The following is a 22,748-nucleotide window of genomic DNA, read 5'->3' as shown; positions in this document are numbered from 1 at the left end:
TTTATAATCTCTGTTCTTACTGTTTGGAACATTCTTCCCCCAGATCCTCATGAGGTTGTTTCCTTTTGTCATAAGGTCTCAGTTCAAAGATCACTTCCTCAGAGACCATGGCCACTCGGTACCAAAATAACACCCCCAAATCATTGACCATTACATCAACCTGCTGTATTTTATTCATGGTATTTACTGTCTTTAAAGTGATCATGTATTTATTTGTAACCTTGTATATTGTCTGTCTTCTCAACTAGACTAGAGTTTTCTGCAGGGCAGGATCTTTGCCATTTTGGGCACTGATGTGTCCACAGTGTGCAGAGTAGTGCCTGGCACCTAGAAGGTGCTCAATGCATATTTACGTTTTAATGAATCTTGGGTACATCACAATCTCTTGGACCTCGTTGCTCTCATTTATTAAACAAAGGTATTGGATTCTATGACTTCTAAAATCTTTCCAATTTGAAATAGAACCTGGGCAGCCCCGGTGGCGCAGCGGTTTAGCGCCACCTGCAGCCTGGGGTGTGATCCTGGGGACCCAGGATCGAGTCCCACATCGGGCTTCCTGCATGGAGCCTGCTTCTCCCTCTGCCTGTGTCTCTGCCTCTCTCTTCGCTCTCTCTGAATGAATAAATAAATAAATATTTAAAAAAATGAAATAGAACCCTATTTCCAGGGGACCTAGGTGGCTCAGTAGACTGAGCATCTGCCTTCGGCTCAGGTCACTATCCCAGGGTCCTGGGATGGAGCTTTGCATCAGGCTCCCTGCTCAGCAGGGAACATGCTTCCTCCTCTCCCTCTCCTTCTACACGTGCTTGCTCTCTCTCCCTCTCTCCCTCTCTGTCAAATAAATAAAATCTTAAAAAAAAAAAACCACCCTATTTACAAATCTAAAATTCCAGAGAGTATGGCTTCTTCCATCTTGTGTAAACACTAACTATGTTATCTTACCAGAGTCAAAATGAATTCATAACAAGAACATTTAAATGAAATGCATTGAATAATAAGTATTAGAGAAACTCAAGAGTTAAAGGCTCAATAATAAACTGGATTTCAATATACAATACAAAAGATGATTAAGGCATGGTCGCAAGGAGAACAGGCATTTCCAGGTTGGAATCAGGAACAGCTTTAACACTAACAGTAACAGATAGGATTTGCTATTTAGAAGAACATTTCCCAGAAGCCCTAATTCTCCACAATGGTTTATTGGTCTATTTTCCTATTTTTTCTCTTCAGAGAGGCAGCATAGAGTTAAGGAAAGAGCAATGGGCTGAAAAATTAGGTTCAACATTCAGTCTCAAAGTTACCTGTTGTATGGCTTTGGGCAGGTACTAAGCTTTTCCCATGCTCTGCTTCTTCATATATAAGATAAGGTCAATAACACTTTCTGGTTGTTGTGATAAGTCAATGAGATGATGTACAGAGACCACCTGCAATCGTTCCTGGCATAGAGTAAGTCCCCAGTAATTTACTGGTTGATTCAAAAGGATGAATAAATGCATATTCTCTCCTACCTTCAAAAAGGCTTTATATAGCTTATGATAAAAGATACATCTATAGGGAAGCCTGGGTGGCTCAGTCGGTTAAGCATCTGCCTTCAGCTCAGGTCATGATCCCAGGATCTGGGATCAAGCCTCCATATCGGGCTCCCTGCTCAGTCAGAGGTCTGCTTCTCCCTCTGCCCCTTTCCCATTTGTGTTTTTTCTCTATGTCTCAAAGAAATAAATAAAATCTTCAAAAAATATATCTATACTGGGAGAATTAAAATAAAAATAAAAGAAACATTAGCCACTCCTAAGTATACAACCAAGAGAATCAAAAACATGTGTTCACACAAGAACTTGGATTCACAGCAGATTATTCATAATAACCAAAAAGTGGAAACAACCCAAATGGCCATCAACTGAAGAATGGATAAACAGAGTGTAGTATATGCATACAACAGAATATGTATATTATTTATGCATAAAAAGGGAGGAAACATGTAACAATATGGGTGAGCCTCAGAGAACATGTGCTAAGTGAAAGAAGTCAGTCACAAAAGGCCACATGTTGTATGATTCCATTTATATAAAATGTCCAGAAGAGGCAAATCCCTAGAAATAGAAAGTAGCTTCGTGGTTGCCAGGGTCTCGGGGGAGGGCAAAATGTGCAGAGACTGCTTCATGTGTATGGGGTTTCTTTCTGGAGTGATGCAATGTTCTGAAATTAGATGGTGGTGATGGTTGCACAATTCTGTGAATACACTAAAAGCCACTGAATTGTATACTTTAAAATGATTAAAATGGTTAATTTTATGCTATGTGAATTTTATTTCAATAAAAATTTTTTTTCAAAGAAAGGTTACAAGCCGCATAGAGGACAGGAATTATGCCAGGAATCAAAATTTGATGTTAACTACAATTGATTATTCTGATGGTTATACTTGTTTTTTCCAAACACATTAGCTAAACTTGAAAAAAAATGCTTTAATCAGCTAACACAAATATTTTGCAGATAGGATTCTCATATACCACTGGTTCTCCAAGTGTGGACCCCAACCAGCAGCAGCAATATTGCCTGAAAATTCATTAGAAATGCAAATTCTCTCGTCTTACAGCCATACCACCCTAAGCGCGCCCAATCTCTTCTGATCTCGGAAGCTAAGCAGAGTTGGGCCTGGTTAGTACTTGAATGGGAGAAATACAGATTCTTAGCAGCATTCCAGACCCCCCGAATCAGAAGTTCTGGGGATTAGGTCCAGTAATCTGTATTTGAACAGCCCTCTGGGTGATTGTGACCTATGCTAATGATGGAAAATTCACACAAGTGGTAGTTACAAGGCTTCTTGATCAACTAGATTTTTTATTTTTACAAATTAAGCTCACAGGAATTCAAGCAACATAAACCAACTCATGCCTAGGGTTCATTGTATCATTATGAAAGCTATAGGAAATCGTATTCTCGCATCTCATCACATCCAGCCTACGATCGCTAGATCTTTCTCAAGAACATGGCTACAGAGGGTTTCAGTGCTAACTAGTCTTTGCATAGGCATGCCCACAAACCCACACTCATTTTTGTATGCCTAGTGCCTGCTGGGCGGTAGAACAAAGTAAGCACTCAAGAAATGCTTGTGAAGAGAATGCATTCCGAGCATACATGTGCATATGACCATGCTGCGTCTTAACTCATTCACGTAAAACTCCCAGACGTAGGCAAAAGGGTCTTCCAAAATACCATAATGAAAGGAAAGGTGAAATCTAATAGTTAAAAGGGAGGAATGTTATCTGTAGATAATAACCTGGAGAGTTTGATGGCTTACCACAACCAACAGATTATTCCAGCGCAGAACTCTGTGTTCAAGGGATAGGCCATGTATGAAACTGATCAGAAACATGCTACAGCCACCCACGAACACGTCTTGCTGCACACAGATCAATGTACATATATGCACGACCCCAGACACTGACACCCAAAGAAGTCAGCACACACGCACAGCCAACACTCAGAACTAGAACCAAGCCCGTCTTAACTTATTCTTGAGCCCCATGACTAAGTCAAGGAAGAAGGATGGCCTCGTAGGGAGTATGCCAGAAGAAGCCATTACCATTGTTCTCCAAAGACCCAGGTGTGCCATTGTTAAAGATTTGATCCACATGATTCAATATGAACTCAATCACCACCTGCTGGACCCGAACTGCAAGGAAAGCTGCGTCTCCATTGCAACCAGTGGCTTCGATTTCTTTGGACCTAAATCATGGATGAAACACACTTAGTGAGTGAGTCTGGCCCACAACAGAAAGCAGTAAGGGGAAGCCAATGTGCCTTCTGCACAAGCCCCATTTCCTAAATGTATACAGTTTGTTAATCTCTAGAATATTTTTTAACTAAGACCTATTAAAAGGACTCTCTGAAGGCTGTGAAGCCCAACACACTGAACAAATTTAAAAACAATTACCAGGTATCATACATTGCTAGACTAGAAACATTGTATTTGTAAATATCCAGGAACTGATTTTTCCCCCCCACAGGATCTCTCCCCCCCCCCCCAATTGTTCTGTGGGTCAGGTCATCATTTATGAAGTCATATGAAGCAGTGATCCCACCAAGATCAACAAAAGCCAGTAAATCAGACAAGAAAGGCCTTTTCAAAAAATTATGACCTACAGACCCAAAACTTCAGCCATATGCTAGTTGTAGCCAGAAAACGCCTGTGGAACACAGAGTTTCCAGGTTAACAAAGAGCTCGTGCTAAAACTCCCCCCCCAAAACAAAACAAAACAAAAAAACACAAAAAACAAACAAACAAAAAACCACAAAGAGCTCATGCTATTAAAATTATCTTAATTTATGTGTGACAAGTGACCACTTAGCTATAGGTTTGTCTTCAAGAGGCTTCCGTTTTGAAGAATCCAATCTTTGTTTCAGTTGGGGGGCTGCTCTGAGCCCATGGGGATGGTGAGACGGTGAGCACGTGGTGGTTACCTGAGCAGGTTTGGCGCCCACACCAGGGCCAGGTTCCTGGCATGCATGTTGGTCTTGCTGCTGAAGGAGGCGATGTGGGCCAGGTGTCGAATCAGGTATTCCAAGGTCCTGTAATGGTTCATTTTTTTTTTTTTAAAAACAAAGAAACTTCAGCGCCTGTGTAAAGCCTGACATCTGGAGATAATTTCTGAGTTTGGATTTAAGAGATTCTAAATATTTCTATCTCATGAATTTTGGAGGGATATCAGGAAGGTATCAAGATTGATGGAAATAATCTTCTTGGCCCTAGGCATGCTGGCCCAGGATGGAGAAGGGGTATGGTTTTGTCAGAAGTCAGCTGAGGCCCTTGGAGAGCCAGAGACAGCTCCCCAGGCCTCCCTTTACCCAGGCCACCATTGCCGGCACACGATCTTGAAACTGGCTCTTATCTCTCTGCTCTTTCAGTTATTCTTCCAGCTAGGGGTAACTTGGTCCCTTGTTAGTTAGAGAGCTCATCTCATGGATGAATGGCATCTGTTACTGTAGCCAGTTCTTTTTCATACCGTAACAAAATTTGCCCCCTTGTAAAAGAGGCTTAGAGAACTGGGAAAGGTGGAAAGATAAGGGGCTAACCTGTAAGAACAAAATGGAAGGATAGGATGATGTGAGGGATGGCACTGATGAGCAAACAGAGAGATCAGTCAACCACAAGCTCAAGGGCTACAGCCAAACCCTCCTTAAAAAATCAACCTGGATTCCAGAGATATGTTTATGCTATGAATCTGGGTAAGAACCTAGGATATCATAGCCAGTGATGCTGGCTTGTGTGACCAGAATGACTTCCTGTGAGACTCTGAGGGCTGCCCCTTCCTGCCAATGTCTCTGGGCAGGCACCAACTCACTCTGATAAAAGTCGACCAGTTCACCCACCTCAAAATGCCACAGGAAAGTCACTATCCACTGAACTTGTTCCCTTTTATGATACTAGCCTGCATCTTTGGTGTTCAACCACCTTGAGAGGCTGTGGACTTCTTTTACCAAGGGTTCTTACCTATAATGGGATGGGGGAAGCTCCTGGATAACATTTTGGATTCGGGCCAGTTGGCCTTCTTCCGGGCAATGTGACACTGCTTCCTGTGGAGAAGAACATGAAGCAGCCCAGTGAGTGCTTCAGAAGGTGGACACCCACCTGTGTCTCCTGTTTTATTTAGGTTTCGGGTACCCCAGCCTTCCAACCAGGCCTAGAGGTCATCCTGCCCAGAGGCATGCTTTCCTAGTAAACACAAACAACCAAACCTGAGTGTTCATGATGTTCAAGCGTCTAACGGTTGAGTGCACACGGGGACATGTGGATTGCTTGGGTCTCTGTGTGTCCTCAGAAGGTTATTGGGTATCTGGTAAAGGTGGAGAATCTTGGGTGTATGGTGTGGCAGGGAGAGTGACAGAGATTCCCACTGGGACATAGACAGAGATGGAGATGACAGCATGGCTCCATGTTTACTTAGCCAGCTGTCTTCTTAGGTGCAAATAGCTTCTCCCCACCTGGCCTGACACTGTTCCATGACCTCAGTACTCAGTAGCTCATCTACTGTCGTAGGTGCTGATATGAGGAAGCCGGGAAGATGAGCCTTCTCAGCAGGGTAAGAACTTTGTCCCTGAGACCTGATGGTCTCACCTGGACTTGTTCTCTAGTTATTTCCTACATGGGTATTTGTTCTCCCGAGATGGAAACTGAAGGGACCCCAAGAAAAAAGCTGGGCTTTTTTTCTCTGCTCCTTTTCCTGCTTCTGTTCTTGCTAGGACCTACACCTCTCACCTTACACAGGCCTTACAGAACAGATAACATATGTCCTCCTTGCAAAGGAAGAAAAGTTAATGATCTCTTTGGAGTCTTCCAGCACAACAGATGACACCTAAGGATGTCATCCTGACGGTGGGGTTGTCAGGATCTGTTTCCAACACCACTGACTCATCAAAATCCCCGGCTCCAGGGCATAAGTGACTTATGGAGAACACCTAAACACTCGTCTATGTTCCTGGGTTACTGACACAACACATGCACACCACCGTCCTCAATAAAGACCCCAGGCTCCAAGTAAAGATGAGACTCATTCTTCTTTCCTTTCTGAGTCTTCCGGAAAATTCTCTGTCCATATCTACTCTCTGTCTTTGATACATTCTACTCTCACTTCTTCTCAGCTTGTATTTGATTTCCATCCTGCGAGAAGCCAAGAACCCTTGTGGCTGGGCCTGTGGGACTCTGCTCTGGGTCCTTGGACTCAGCCAGCCTGTATCACTCCCCTCTGCCCAGCACCTTCAAGGGCAGGCAAGGGCATCAGCAAAGGCAGTGTGATCACAGGCTTGCCCAGAACTTCTGCACAATGCAGATATCCCCAGACAGGTGCCCCTGTGCCCTGTCCTGAGAAGCTGTCCTGCCCGGGCCCGGGCTCCAGGGCCCCTTCCAGTGCAGGGCCTGAGTGCTCAAAACTTAGCCGTACCTAAGCGCTTGGTCAATGATCATCACCTTTCTTTTTTCACTGAGGTATACTTTACATACATTAAAAATCTACCAATCTTGGGCAGCCCGCGTGGCTCAGCGGTTTAGCGCTGCCTTCGGCCTGGGGCGTGATCCTGGAGACCTGGGATCGAGTCCCATGTCGGGCTCCCTGCATGGAGCCTGCTTCTCCCTCGGCCTATGTCTCTGCCTCTCTCTCTCTCTCTCTCTCTCTCTCTCTGTGTCTCTCATGAATAAATAAATAAAATCTTAAAAAAAAAAAAGCCAACAACTACCAATCTTAAGCTAGAGCCCCATGAATTCTTTCACATGCACATACCTGGGTAACCCCACCAAGGTCAAGATGCGCTTTAAAGACAGCGCTTGAGCTCATGTCAATCCTTACGGCCCTGAATTCACAGGCATGTGTGACTTACACAGCCTTGTATTTCCTGCCAGTGCTAGAAACTTGCTCCACATTTGTATATAAGGAAAAGTAAAATCAGGAAATACAGTCCTTAATTTGATAAATACCGCCCCTTGCAATACAACCAGAAACAGGATCCTAAGTGTCGTATAGTTTTCTTATATCGCTTACTTCTGCTCAGGCTTCAGCTGCCATTTTTTGCTTGTGTGTGAAGGCTGAAGCTCATACTCTCAATAATGAGTATTTTCAAGCATAGAAAAGTAGAAGGAAATTTATTGGGCACTTTCTGTTATGCGAGGCCCTATTCTAGGGCCTATTCTAGGCCACACCTGCTGTGTCTGCTCTGTTCTAACTTAGAGAAGCCCTAAGCGCTGCCCCAGCCTGGCCTTCTCAGCCCCCTTGCCTGTCTCCACTGTTTCCCACAGCCCTCCCACCATCACTGCTGCTGCATCACATACTCATTTATTCCATCCATTGCTTATTGCCAGTCTCCCACGCTAGACGTAAGCTCTGCAAGAGCAGGATGTGATGAGTCCTAGTGCCTAGCGCAGGGCCTGGCACCCAGGAGGCACTCCGTCTAAGGGGGACGTCATGCCAGGGCTTTGTCCATCAATTTTCTTTTTCCTTTCCTTTTCTCCCTTCTCATCTCCCCTTTCAATTTAATTGCAGCAAGACATACACAGACGTCAGCTGTTTTAAAAGGCTGTCAAAACTCTCCACATGGGAGCACTTGAGATTTTGCTTCCTAAGCACTGGTGGGAGAAAGGAGGAACCAGGGGGGTGACAGTCGCGGGCGTCCCAATCCTCCCGTGGGAGTGCAAGCCTGAGAATTGAGCCAGCATAAGCATGATCTCTGTCGAAATCCTCCATTTTCGAGATATGGAGGAGGTGGTGGAGGGTGGGAACAAGAATGGGACCTGGAGCAGGAACCCTTACACCTGCGGTCTTCCTGAGGGCCTCAGGAGGGGAGCCAGGGGAAAGAAGCTCTGAGGAAAGAGAGGCCGTGGAATGCGGTGTAGACCCTCCCACATTCTATCCTGCAAAGAGGGAAGGGTGGGAAGCCTCTCTTCCTCTCAGCAAACTTTTTCTAAAAATGTATCTGGGGAATAAAGGTGCAGGTCAATTTAATAGCCCTCATGGAAAGTTTCTTTGATATTTTAGGAAGCTGTTAGTCATCTCTGTTCTGCGAGGCTGGGCGGGCCCTCCCCCTAATGCCTGCGGGTCCCATTTGGGATTCTTGTTTATTTCATTGTTCACAGCCTCTCCCCATCCTCTTCAGAAGCCCTCTGGATCCTGTAGTTTCTCCTAGAGGGGTCCAGTCCTACAAACCTATTCTTCGTTCCGTGTTCTCCCATTAGGTTGGCTGAACCCAGCACCAGGGAATTGGGGAAGGGGAGTTGAAACTTTGCCTACCCCCTGTTTTTTGCCAGAGAGAGAATTTCACTCAACTTTTGCCAAGCTCATCTGGCTAACAGTTAAATTTTAAAAGACCGAGGATGAATCTGTGACTACTTGCTCTCTTCCAATCAGTATCAATAACACTGGCTTCCTTGCCCTTTGTGGACTTGGTCCAAGATTGGACTCTCGCTCCTTCTGGTGGGTCCCTTGCTCTTGCTTTATCTGTTTACCTGAATTCTACTGTCGCCCTTATAGTTCAGGTCCTGCTGCCTGGGCAGCTCTGTCACCAGGGTGGATAACCAACCCATGCCTCTCCTTTCCAACTGCACCCCAGCTACAACTACAGTAAATTATTTTAAGTTATTAGACTAAAAAGTAATTCATGCACACAATTTAAAGAATGAAAGCAACCAAAGGAACACCCAGAAGAAAGTCTTCCTGCCTACTGCAGACCTTCAGAGGTGGTCTCCAGAGGTAACTACCTCTGTGTGTCCTTCCAGACAGTCCTTACACCTTTATGTCTTTGTCCCACAAGCCTGATTATGAAAGAGAATTTTGGCTATCTCCATTTGACCTCAAACTTTCAACTGATTAAGTTCTTCTTTCCAGCTTATCTGTTCCCCCAGGCAAAAGACCCTGTGGGCAAAGCATCCCTGAGGGAATCAAAGCTATCCCTCAAGCCCGAAGGACTGTTCTTGAGCCAGCAAGACCCCGTGACTGACCCCAAGACAAAGACCTGTTTGACCTTCACTACCCACCTGCACGTACCCACCCACCTTTTCCCTACATTTTCCTTATATAAACCTGCAAAGTATTTTTGGGTCTTTGGAGACAGTCTTGGAGATGCTAGTCCGCGGTCCCCCTGGTGTTGGCCTCCCTGAAATGAATTGCTTCCTTGTTTTGCCACCAGTCGCTTCTCTGCCTTTGCATTTTGCCAGGGTAGGCACCCCCTGTGCCCCAGCTAGAATTAACGTGATCTTGTCCACCTGCAGTTTCCCGTTATCCTGGTTTGCCTGAGATGAAGGGTTCCCTGGGACATAGGACTTTCAGTGTTAAAACTGGGAAAGTCCTAGGCAAACCAGAGGCAGCTGGTCACTGCCCACTTCCACCCCCTACCCCCCACCCCCTCGCCCAGGGGCAGCTCTCTTGAGCTCCCAGCCAGTCCGCTTTTGCCTCCTGCCACACACTCGTCACCCACCTCAAGTGACAGTTTAAATGATGTGTGTGGGTTCACAAACCTGTCAGCAAAGGCTTACTAGGTAAACAGTCCCAACATTTTCCAGTAGCTGGAGAGCAGAGAAAGGAAAAACAAGAATGAGCAAAATGAATAGTTTTCTGCCCTCAGGAAGCTGGCAGTTGAATGAGGGAGACTGATCCACTAAGAAGTTAGTTCAACATAAATGTAATACAAAATTAAACACCCCTCTAGACTGCCTTCTCTAAAAGTCCCAAATCAGCAACTTTTCTTTTGGGTATAATGATTCCAGCTGAATCAATCTGACCAAAGTTGAATTATTCCTAAAATGAACTTTCTTTCTTCTTACTTGATAAAAATAAAAGGTAATATAGTAGGTTGAACAACTGCTCCCAAAGATATCAGGTCCTAATCTCTGGAACCTGTAGGTGTTACTTTATTTGGGAAAGAAGTCTTTGCAGATGGAATTCAATTAAAGATTTTTAGTTGAGATGATCCTGATTAATCCGATGGGCCCTAAATGCAATCACAACTATCCTTGTAAGAGGGAGGCAGAAGGAAATCTGACACAGGATAGAAGAGGAGAGGACAATGCCATCACGGAAGCAGAGGTGGGAGTGATGTGGCCACAAGCCATGAGTGCTGGCAGCCACCAGAAGCTGGAAGAAGTGAGGAACACCTCCCCCCACCCTCCCTCCCGAGAGTCTCTGGAAGGAGCACCGCCCTGCTCACACCTTGATTTCAGGTCAGGGAAATTGATTTCAGACTTCTGGGCTCTTGAACTGAGAAAGAACAAATTTCTGTTGTTTAAGCCACTAAGTTCGTGCTGACTTGTTACAGCAGCTACAGGAAACTAATATGTGTACTTAAAATTAAAATATGAAGTATGAAGGAATTAAAAATCACTTGCTAGCCTACCATCCAGACATTATTATTAACCTATTCATGTGTGAAGCATAAAAGAAGCAATCTGCCCGACTTCCCAGCACCAAATATGAACGCTGGCATCACTTCCTATTCAGTTGCACATATTGCTTTCTTCCATTTAATTTTACATTGTGGCCAATAAATATCCTTCAGAAATGTGACTTTTCATGGCTATCCAGGATCAAAAATAATATATTTATCATAATTTATTTAACCTATTCCTTACCTTATTGTTAGACACACAATCCCCAAATTTTGGTATTATACTACTGCAATAAAGTATTTAGGAGTCAGTTATGTGTGTATACATCTTATTATTATCTTAGAATGTAGTCCTAAAAATAGAGTTACTGTATTTAAAACATATGAGCACTTTAGGATACTCAATAGTATTTCTAATGAGTTTCTGAGGTGTCCAGTCAATTCACATTTATTTATTTAATAAATTAATTAATTATTATTATTCAATTAATATTTCTCTAATTCTATTTTTCCATTGAGATAGTATTCTACTTTAGCTGTGCCAGTGGGTTTAAATAAATCATTTTAAGAATGTGTGACAATGTTAACAGTTATTTCCACATTCCTGAAGAAGTTTTGCTTATATTATCTTAATTTGTTATTGTGATCAAAGAAATCAATTAAATGATAAAATTTTCAACATCATTGATGTCACTAGATCCTACCTATGTAGAAGTCAGTTGCACAGCAAAAAATTTTTATTTTATTTTATTTTTTTAGTGTCAATACCTTGTTAGATTCCTGGAAATTTGATGACAAATGGAAAATAATGTTGCTTTGGTATTACCATGTTGCTGTGGGAGAACAGAATGATTAGCAATGTTAGGGAACAAAAGTGGGAAGTGATAAATATGGGTTTTGTTCTGAGCCTATAAGCACGATTTAAGAAAAAACTGTATTTTTGAAGTTTCCAGACAAGAATTCTTATCTACTTCCAACTATCATAAAATGAAATATAGTTAAAATAAATTAGACTCATTCTGTTCTTTAACATGATGATATTCTACTCTATCATATTCTAAGATGTACTATTATACTGATCAGAGGATTAAAACTATGCAGAAAAAGACAATAAAGTCTTATGCACAAATTAAAACAAAAATAAGATATATTTTTAGTTAACTCAGATTGGCAGATAATTTAACAAATACCCAGTATTAGTGAGGCTGCAGAAAAAATACTGTTCTTATCTCTCTGGAGAACAGTTTGGTAATACATAACAAAATTTTAAATAAGAGCTTTTTACTCAGTGAATCTAAATCTATTTTTTCCCTAAAAATATAAACAGAGAAATGGACAAAGATACAAAAAATATTTATTATCATATTATTTTTTTAAAAGCAAAGTGTTGAGAAACAAAAAGTCTAAATGCCCATCAGTAGGAAACTGGCTTCAGAAATTCATTACACATATGATAAACTTCTCTGTAAAAATAGGGTTTCTCTATTTGTGAGCACAGAAAGATGGTTGTACTGTTGAGTTAATGTACCAAAGCAGCGATAGACAGTATTGAAAAGGGCAAGTGGGCAGAAAGAAAGAGACAGATTGAGAGAGCTTGAGAGACAGCAAGAGATCTGTAATGATGTCTCCTGAAATGTCATCAGCAGATATGCCTGGGGTGTTGGATTTCCAGGGATTTATACTTTCTCCCTTATGCTTTTTTGTATTGCTTACATTTTTGCAATAAAATTCTATTTCAATTTGGGAAAACAAAACACAACAAAAACACTATGCAAGCAATAAAAGAGTGAAAGAAGTACCCAAACGTTACTTTGGTAGTTATTTTTGGTGTTTAAGAGAGGAGACAAAAGGTTCCTTTCTACTTTCCTCTATTTTCCAAACTTTTACCAAATATGATTACCTCTAAAATGATGAAATAATCACATATGGTGATGGTGATTATAATCTGGCAGATTCACATGAGACCCATGACTTTTCCTCCTGGTTCCTGGCAAAGACTCCTCTGTGGTTTCAATGGTTAGAGGCTGCCATTATTTTTGACTTCCACTCAGAGAGGAGGGGGCATTTGTCTTCAGCCTTAGATCTTGAGGTCCCCTTAGATCTCTTAAGGTCCACAAACCCTGACACTTCACATCACCTGGTATATGTTGGCTTCTCCAGTAGCACCTCTAGACCCAAGTTTTTTGTGTTTGGGCCTAAATTTTTTTCATTAAAAAAATTAACGTACTTTTAGTAGATGAGATTTTGAAAGTTAAAGTCTAAATAAGCAGGGAAAACAATAATCTCATCATTGAAATAAATGGCTATTAATTCTTGGAACATCTTTCCCTTTAATTACATTTTAATATACAGTTAGGCATCTGATCTTTTCCAGTTAAGATTATGAGTGTTTCCCTCTATTATTGGAAACTCTTAAATATATTTTAATGGTCCAAATATATGTTTGAAATATATATTTCAAAATGTATCCATTTATTCCTATATCACTTGGAATTGAAGAACTTTTTATATGCTCAAAATAAGTTTATTACAGGAGTTATGAGAAAGATTGCTTTCCATGTTAGAGTTTAGATCTGGTCCTTACCAATAATTGCAACTCCTCCATAATCTTAATTTCAAATATCCCCTTTGACCATCCCACTGTAACAGTCTATTGACCTCTTTGGAATGAATGATCCACCGATAGTACTTTTTCACTGTTACTCACTGCCTTACAGTCTCACTTCCCTTCTTATTCAGACGAAATTCCATGGTCAACTCTTAATCACTCTCTTGCATACACCCTCATGTTTCTCACCCCCCCTTTTTTTAGCTGAGCCTCAATCTTGGTTAAACCCATTTCTCCTCCTACTCTACACCTTCACCCCAGCAGCCAAATGTTCGAGTCTGATATTTAATGCTATCTCTACAGACATTCTGTAAGAATTTATTTTTTCTACTTTTTCTACAGATGCCCCTATTTGGTAACCACAGAGCTGCCAGTAAGGTGTCCTGCCCATCCACTCTTCACCAACCCAACTCATGGGCCCAGCCTACACTTTCTTTTGGATGCATTTCCTGGATTCTTTTCTCTTTTCAGCTTTCTTTTTTTAATTTTTTAATTTTTTTTCTTTTCAGCTTTCTGATCTCTCCCTTGACTTGGGTTTGTCCTCTCTCCCACCTCTACTTGCCCACCTCATTCCCCAACCTCCAAAAGAAATACAGAAGGAGAAGCTTGATAAAAATAAACTAGCAGTAGATGTATATCTGGAGTCTCACATTCCTGTCCGGCTGTGTGACATCGGTCCAGTCATTTCACATCTCTCGTTCTTAGTTTCCCCTCTACAGTGAGGCACATTTGGTTAAGTAAACACAGGGATCATTCTAATTCAGCTCTTGAAACAAATAAACATGATTCTGAAACTCTAAAAAAGGAAAAATGTAGCCAATGGACCCACTACCTTACCTTCCTCACTATGGCATCTTACTTCCATTACCTGGCTAAGATAATGTCAACCATCTGGTGAGTTTTATTATTGTTATTTCAGTGCTGAAACTCTCCTTGGCCAGTCCATGAGTCCCACCCAGGAACCATAATGGAAATCCAAACACTCACCGTGAATTTCTCATAGAGCTCATAAGTCAGGAGAGGGTTGGGCAGCTCCCTAAAGTAGAGCTTGCAGAGTGAGCCCACACAGTGAATGTCCTGGAGGTACACTTCCCTTGTCAGATCTGGACATTGATCTGAGCCAAACTCTTGCCTGAAACAACACAGACAGAGACATAACAATCCCAGGAGCATGTGTTCCATGTCAGCAGCTGCTTGGCTGCTAAGGGGTAAAAAGACCCTAAACTGCTGATCTGACTCTATTTTTGACCTTGATCAAAATGACCTTCTATTCTTCGCATAGGGAAAGCAGGGGAAGACTTCCACTTCAGGTCTGGATCTTCCCTGTAAAAGCTGCCTTCATTAGAAAAACATAATGCCCATGTACAAATGGATTTCTCAGGCCATTATGTCTCAGTTTCAGTTATGAACAGTAGGGGAAATATGAAAACAGTTTGCCAGAAAAGCCTGTTGAGATTTCAGTTCTCCAAAATATTGTTCTAAATGAACTTCTCTATCTTGGAGGAGAGACCAAAATCAGGGTGAGTCAGATTGTTATCATTCATCTCCATATACTCACGTCAACAAACTTGTTTTATCTGGAGACTCAAACCCTTCTAAGCTGCCTGATACTGACTCTCACGGGATAGATGAGAGTATAAGTATCTTGTGAACAATGTACAGGGGGGTGTTTGGGAACAACATCAGATTCCAGGCCTTGTTTCTAATTAAAAAAGGATTTCTTTACTAAGGTGATGTGAATAGACTGCCTCAAATAATATATGCTTCCAAGTTAAAAAATCTGTTTAAAAAATGACAAATTTGAGCTTCCATACAGAGGAGAAGTTAGGTTTCTCGAGAGGATTCATTTGGTGGCCAATTGGTGGCAAACTCAACAGGGACTCTCAGAGCCAGCACTTCAAAACAGCTTGCTGCCCCTTTTCCTGTCACCTGGTTCAGATGTCTAACAAAGGGTGGGGAAATCCCAGATGCTGTTGGAACCTGAAAGGAGAGGGGTGGGGCTCCAAAAAGAAAACCCTGTATCGGCCTTATAAATTCATGGGTGTGTGTTTGTTTTGTTTTTTAAAAGAGAGCAGAGGAGCAGAACAAGAATAATTCATTGATTTAGCCAGAATATCCCTGTTGAGGCTAAGGTTGGTCCTTTAATGAAAAAGAATTGGCTATTGCCCAAGTGTTCTCCCACCATACCAGCTACGGTGCAGCAAATTTCAGAGCTAAGAGTAAAACATTAAAAAGTATTTGTTGTTGAAACTCTAAAAAATATCACGCGAGTAAATTCGTGAAATTATGTAAGCACATAGATCTGTTAAAATCTACGATTGCAACAAACCAATTAGTTTTTAACAGCCACCAGTTCTCCAGGAGTAAAAAGGATGTCTTATTCCTTTGGTATAATGTCATTACAATTGTGAAATGAGGGGGAGGGGCAGAAAATCAAATCAGAGGAAGAAGAAGATGAATTAACTATACCAACTATTAAATTTAATGGATTAATCTGGTAACATGAATGTTTTTATTGTTTTATTTATTTATTTTTATTTATCATTTATTATTTTTAAATTTTTAATTGATTATTTCTTTGTTTTTGTTGTTTTAAAAGTCTACACTTATAACTAAATGTATAATAAATACACAGAAATAACACCTGATAAAACATTCTATATGTACTATATATCTACTTCTTTTATTGTGTATATATATATATATATATATATATGTAATACATATAAAACATGCACATACATATCTGTGTTTTGTGTGAAGGCTATTGTACTCTTAATTCAATGTGATAGATATTTCTTCCAAAAAGCTCTAGGATATATTTTAGAATTGTTTAGGATAAACCTATAGAATTGGAAATAGTTCAACTATCCCTAATTTTCCAGATCTCGGCCTCAACGAGAGAAATGCACAATCATGCAGATTTTTGATTTCCCGACCAACTGAAAAACCAAATGTTGAGTGTGTGCCAACAGAAAAACTAATATCGTCTTCAAGTTCTGAACACCGTGTAACCAGGATCTAACTGAGCTCTGGGTAGGCAAGTGAATGATAACAAATGATGTTATCCTAACTTGCGATTTAAATCATTTGAGTTCAACCGAATCCACCTAAGAAGGATAAACCTGGCACAAGACAAAAAAGCAGATTAAAAACCCTCTCAGGAGCTTTTGTTGGAAAGAATTACATCAGACTAGAGGATTTCCTGATTAGATTAAGAACAGCTCGACATCTGAAAACATCACACTTGATCTTCTGCTCTGCTACCCTTCCCACAACTGCTTTGGGTTTTTGGTACTCCCAACCTTGGCAGACAGAGGTATGGACAGAAGAAGGATCATGGGAGAATTCTTTGGGGAGCTATTATCTTCTAGCTTACCTTAGCCTTTGTATATTTGAGGTGACTCCCGAAAGCCGATAAATTCCATCCACGATGCCGTGAGTCTCTATAAATTCCGCACAGCTCTTCAATACGTATGGAACTATGTAAAGAAAAAAAATAAAGTATTAGATAGAAGTCTAATTGTCCTTTAAAGATATCCTTTTAAAAATCCAGGTAACTTCAAGGAGAAGCAAGTATGGAATGCGTAAGAGTTGCAAGTGGAAACAATTACTTTTAAAAGGTAGACGATCTTCTTTTGTATTTAAAAAAAAAAAAAATCATGGGATCCCTGGGTGGCGCAGCGGTTTGGTGCCTGCCTTTGGTCCAGGGCGTGATCCTGGAGACCCGGGATCGAATCCCACATCGGGCTCCCGGTGCATGGAGCCTGCTTCTCCCTCTGCCTGTGTCTCTGCCTCTCTCTCTCTCTCTCTCTCTCTCTCTCTCTCTGTGACTATCATAAATAAATAAAAATTAAAAAAATTAAAAAAAAAATCATGAGGTTTTGTTAGAGTTTAGAAAAGTCATGTGTTTTAAGAGTTGGTTGAGTTTTCTTAAAGAATTTGAAAAATATGCAAACACTTAGATTTTGAAACCAGCAGTGACCTTGGAAATCCCACAACTCAATCTCCTCATTTCACTGGTTCTGCAAGTGTGGTCTTCTGACTGGCAGCATCAGCATCTGCAGCGAACTTGTTGGGTGTGCAAATTCCCAGGCCCCACTCCAGACCCACTGAAGCAGAAATTCTGGAGGTGGGGCCCAGCAATCTGTGTTTTAAAAACCTTCCAGGTGGCTGTTGCACCATACAATTGCCTATTGTACACATGAAGAAACCAAGTGTGCAGATAAATTTACTTACCTCACTCAAGATTATTTGTTGCTTATGAAAAGTAATTAACACATGGGAAAATGCTTATAAGTAGGTACAAGAAAAACAAGGCACAAATTCAAATATACATTGTGAAGGAAAAGAGACTGAAAATGTCTACCAGGATGTTAAAGGTGATTAAAAGGTCAAAGAGTTTTAAAATTTTTTTAATTTTTATTTTATTTTATTTTTTAAGATTTTGTTTATTTATTCATGAGAGACACAGAGAGAGAGGCAGAGACATAGGCAGAGGGAGAAGCAGGCTCCCTACAAGGAGCCCAACGCGGGGGAGGGGACCCAGGGATCACACCCTGAGCCAAAGGCAGATGCTCAACAGCTGAGCCACCCAGGCGTCCCTAAAGGGCTTTTTTTAGAAGGTGAGAACCATCCTCCGCCAAGATCACTAAAGGGGTCCAACCAGTCATTGATTGACCAGACTACATAAAAAGGGACCAATATGGCCTTTTGAATTCCTGCCACTCCAGAAGCTCAATGCCCAAGTAGAAAAGTCTGGATATGCTAGCCTCTCCTCAAGGCTGACCCTGATTGGCCCAGCCAGCTGAGTGACACAGAATGGCAGCTACAGGCCTTTTGGGATGGCATGGAGAAAGCAGCAAGTCACTTGCCACTTTGGTCCCTGGAGTGATCCACCTGAGGTCCCTTCACGAGAGTGCTGTGGATGGTAGTTTTTTTTATGGAGCTGCCCAAGCCTCGGGCACTGAAATCTTCAGTTGTGGAGGGGGTGGGGTGTAGGAACTCCATGAACAAGTGCTTGGGTTAGCACTGTGCTCCCTCCCCCCAAAATATATCCAATCCATTAATGACTTGGGTTTAGAGTAACACCAATCCATTAACACTTAATGTATACAATCATGCCTGCACACAATTGCAAGTTGGGCTGGATTTTTACATAAATAGACACCAGGTACTCAGACTCAACACTCTTCCTGGAGTCCCTATTACAATATTTTCTAAACATTTCCCACCATTTCTTTCAACCACTAACTATAATTTTGGATGCTCAGTAAAATTTGTCCTACTTAAAGTATTCCATCCATCTTTCAAAGGCCGTGCACCCCCAGGACCATTCCTCTCCAGGACACATCCATGGACAGATCCATTTTGCCCTGATCTTTCATGACTGGAAATGGGGAAGGACTTCTTAGTTATCCCAGGTGGGAAAAGGGCCGGGAATGGACTCGGGACTGGAAATATTGAGACCAGCGACTAACAAGGTGGAACCACTCACTATGAGTGAATACAGGGTGGGAGCAGAGTGTGGTGGAGAAGGGGCTGTGAGGGTGGGAAGGGGTCCAGGGCCCCTGCCTGGCTTTCACCAGAAGAGCTATCCTTTGATCAGTCTTATTAAATAGTGTTCTTCATGAGATTTTTGTCTCTCACCCCATGCCTCTAAGTAATAAATAAATAAATAAATAAATAAATAAATAAGGAGGCAAAGAGAGTTCCAGTGGTTAAAAAAATTGTTTTGGGTTTTTTTTTTTTTTTTTGTCTTTGTTTTCTTTAACCCCTATCATGCACAATAATGGCCCAACTCTTTCCCTACCGCACCAAGCTGTTGTTTTTGGAACCTGCCTGCCACATTTGGTCTATGATTGAGAACACAGGTTTAGATATCAAACTGCCTTCATAACTTCAGGCAAAATACATATGTAATAATTCTGTTTTTCAGTTTCTACATCTATAAAATGAGGATAATAGTGATATTAACCTCATATTTTTTTTAACCTCATATTTTTGGATTGAATTAATACCTGTAAACATTTAGCACAGATCCTGATATATACTAAGCATTCTAAAATGACAGTTATTATTTCTACTTGAAGCCTATTTTGATATAAGTTCATAATTTGTGAGATGTAATCTTAGTGAAAATAATCTGCCTCCTCTCATCCAATGGGTGATTAGGGTAGAGCGAATCAACCTCTTACGAGTTGACACTCATCTCTACTATTTGGAATGGCTTTTGTGTCCTTCTTTGGTTACATTTTATTTTATTTTATTTTTTTAGATTTTATTTATTTGACACACACACACACATACACACACAGATATAGCAAGAGAGAGCACGAATGGGGAAGAGAGGGAGAAGCAGGCTCCCATAGAGCAGGGAGCCCAACATGGGGCTCAATCCCAGGACCCTGGGATCATGACTTGAGATAAAGGCAGACGCTTAACTGACTGAGCCACCCAGGTGCCCCTGGTTAAATATTTCTGTTTGAAGATAATTTTGCTTGTCTAAAGTCTCTTTTCTATGTATTGAGGTATGTCTTCATAACACAAAGGCAGCAGGATTCAACAGTGTACAGATTTTGAGTTAGAGTCCCAGGGCTATGGTTGGCCTTGGTGTGTTCCACAGCGTGTGCTCGTACAGAGGTGTATGGCTATCGTGCCAGGCAGGGCGCAAGTGGACTCAAGAGCTCTGAGCATTCCCAAGAAGGACTCACAACAAAAGCCCTGGACTTGAAAGGCTTTTATAAAACACTCTACATAAGGGGTGGTGCAGGGTCACCCACCCATCCTATCCCATTCTCAGGTAGGGCCCTCCCAGCACCATAGCTCTTAGCTGTAACTCCTCAGGTCTGTTTGGTTTAAAGGTGGAGAAAACACATTCCCGGATGGGGCCTCTGCCGTAAATTTATTCTGGCTTTGATACAGAGGCCCTAGAACCTTTTGTCCACAGCTCTGTTTAAACAAGAGGCAATATTAAAACAACTCAGGGGAGGAGGCCATGGTCCTAGTCCCTGAGGAGTGTTAGCTTTCCTGGATTCTGGTCGTAGGCTGAGTTGGAAGATGTAGGGATTCTCCATCAAACTCAGCAAATGGGAAAGGATCCACTTAAACTCTGTAATCATCCAGTTCTAGAGCCAGAGCAGTGGTTTTCCGACTGTGGCCCTCAGGTCAGGTATTCAAGCAGCAGCTGCCTCCAGGAAATTCTGAGGCGTGCTGAGGTTGAAGAACCATTAGACAAGACACGGGCGTCTCCTACTTTAATGTGACACAAATTGCTGGGATCTTGTTAACATGTGCGTTCTAACAGGGGAGGAGTGTCAAGAATTTGCATTTTTAAGAAATTCCCAAATGATAGGAACACTGCCCTCCTGCTTCCCACACTCAGGGTAGCAAGGGTCTAATGGTAATACTGGTGCATGAGTGATGCTGCTCGGGCTACTAGGAGTTTAGTCTCAAAGTCTCAGATTTCTTTAGACTGTTATACCTGAGGTCCAATCAAACTGGGGACAACCTAGGATTCTGGGCAGGGTAGAAGTTTGACACAAAACAGCTAAACAGTGATAGATGGAAAGAAAGCTTTCACTGTCAACTCGGGCATGGGTGATGTTAGAGGTCAGTCACAGAGCTGGTTCTGCAGATTTATCATGGACTCAAAGCACCTGAAGTCCCCTCCTACAGAGGTACACACCGTTGCTGATTGTGATATAATGTTCTAAGTTCTTTGAACTGTTGTGCTGAAGGTTCTCAATGACCCTTTTTTGTTTTATTTTTCCTGGATCGACAATCTTGAATGTTAAATTTTAATCTTGAGCACAAAATAAATCTTGAAGTATTCTGATGGAAAAGAAATACTCTGCCTTGGATTTATGCTTTCCAGTTGACACATTTTAAAGTCCTGTGGCTCGTTTGATCCAAACTGGTGCAACTAAAAGACATTTTATTACTTATAAAATAATGTGGGGGCACTTCTTCCCTCAATTCCTCACCTCTCCAAGGGTTTAGTGTAATCATTTCTCTGTTGATTCATTTCTCTGAGTCCCCCCAAAAGTAATGTCTGCTAAACTGCCCCACTTCCCTTTGTAGCCAGGACCTGATCAGATCTGGACATAGAGATTGGAACAAGCACAGTTTTACTTGGTTACTTATGTGGTTGTGGCAGCCATGTGATTTCATAGTGCAAATTGCATTTGGGTTTTAGGAAAACATGATCCTCTTTCCTCCCTGTTCTGGATTTTTGTTAAGGTCTTCTACTAATCAGATATCATCCCTCTCTGAGTCCTGCATTCCTAATCTTTAAAGTGAAGTCTAGAGGCACCTTGGTGGCTCAGTAGGTTAAGCGGCTGCCTTTGGCTCAGGTCATGATCTTGGGGTCCTGGGATGGAGCCTCAGGTCATTGGGCTCCCTGCTCAGTGGGGAGTCTGCTGCTTCTCCCTCTGCCCCTCCCTCCCCTTGCTCTGCTTTCTCTCTCTCTCTCAAATAAATTAAAAAAAAATTTTTTTTTTTTTAAATAGGGGCCCCTGGGTAGCTCAGTGGTTAAGCATCTGCCTTCCGCTCAGGTCATGATCCTGGCATCCTGGGATTGAGTCCCACACTGGACTCCTTGCAGGGACCTGCTTCTCCCTCTGCCTGTGTCTCTGCCCCTCTCTGTGTGTCTCTCACGAATGAATAAATAAAATCTTAAAAATAAATTAAAAAATAAAGTCTAATGTTGTATACACACAATGAAATCCTACTCAGCCATAATAAATAATAATATAGCTAGCATATGGGCGAGACATCAGACTATAAAAGAGTACATGCTGTACACTTCCGTTTATGTTAGAAAATGCCACTAATTTATAGTAGGAGAAAGCAGGGGAGAGGCAGGAGGTAGGAATTGGGAAGTGGTCAGGGAAATTTTCTGGAATGAAGGATATATTAATCATCTTGACTGAGGTGGGGCCACGGGTGAGTGAAGAATTGATGCTTGCAGGAGGAAGGTCAGAGAGTAAGGGAGATAAGCCCCTGCACAGAGAAAAAAGTCTCTGAGAATGTGCCACTGTGCATAGGGCAGAGAGTAAGGTCTTTTTTTTTTTTTTTTTTTTTTTTTTATTCATGGGAGACACAGAGAGAGAGGCAGAGACACAGGCAGAGGGAGAAGTAGGCTCCCTGCAGGGAGCCCGACTGGATCCTAGGACCCCAGGATCATGACCTGAGCCAAAGGCAGCCGCTCAACCACTGAGCCACCCAGGTGCCCCGAGAGTGAGGTCTTTAAGCAGCACTGCTATGCTCTGACTGA

General features: G+C 41.9%; 1 protein-coding gene across 1 annotated transcript in view; it reads right to left on the bottom strand.

Annotated features, from left to right (window-relative positions):
- The window catches only part of ARHGAP31 (Rho GTPase activating protein 31), a 119,267-nt gene that overhangs the window by 35,649 nt on the left and 60,870 nt on the right, over window positions 1–22,748 (bottom strand). Inside the window, exons 2-6 of the mRNA XM_038582926.1 lie at window positions 16,851–16,953; window positions 14,459–14,603; window positions 5,492–5,574; window positions 4,462–4,569; window positions 3,584–3,726 (exon numbers count right to left, since the gene is read on the bottom strand). Of these exons, the coding sequence (XP_038438854.1) occupies window positions 3,584–3,726; window positions 4,462–4,569; window positions 5,492–5,574; window positions 14,459–14,603; window positions 16,851–16,953 (582 nt within the window). The remainder of the gene's footprint in view (window positions 1–3,583; window positions 3,727–4,461; window positions 4,570–5,491; window positions 5,575–14,458; window positions 14,604–16,850; window positions 16,954–22,748) is intronic.

Source organism: Canis lupus, chromosome 33 (assembly GCF_011100685.1).
Source record: "Canis lupus familiaris isolate Mischka breed German Shepherd chromosome 33, alternate assembly UU_Cfam_GSD_1.0, whole genome shotgun sequence".
Taxonomy (NCBI): domain Eukaryota; kingdom Metazoa; phylum Chordata; class Mammalia; order Carnivora; family Canidae; genus Canis; species Canis lupus.
Note: the sequence above shows the minus strand (reverse complement) of the source record. Positions and strands in the feature narration are given on the sequence as shown.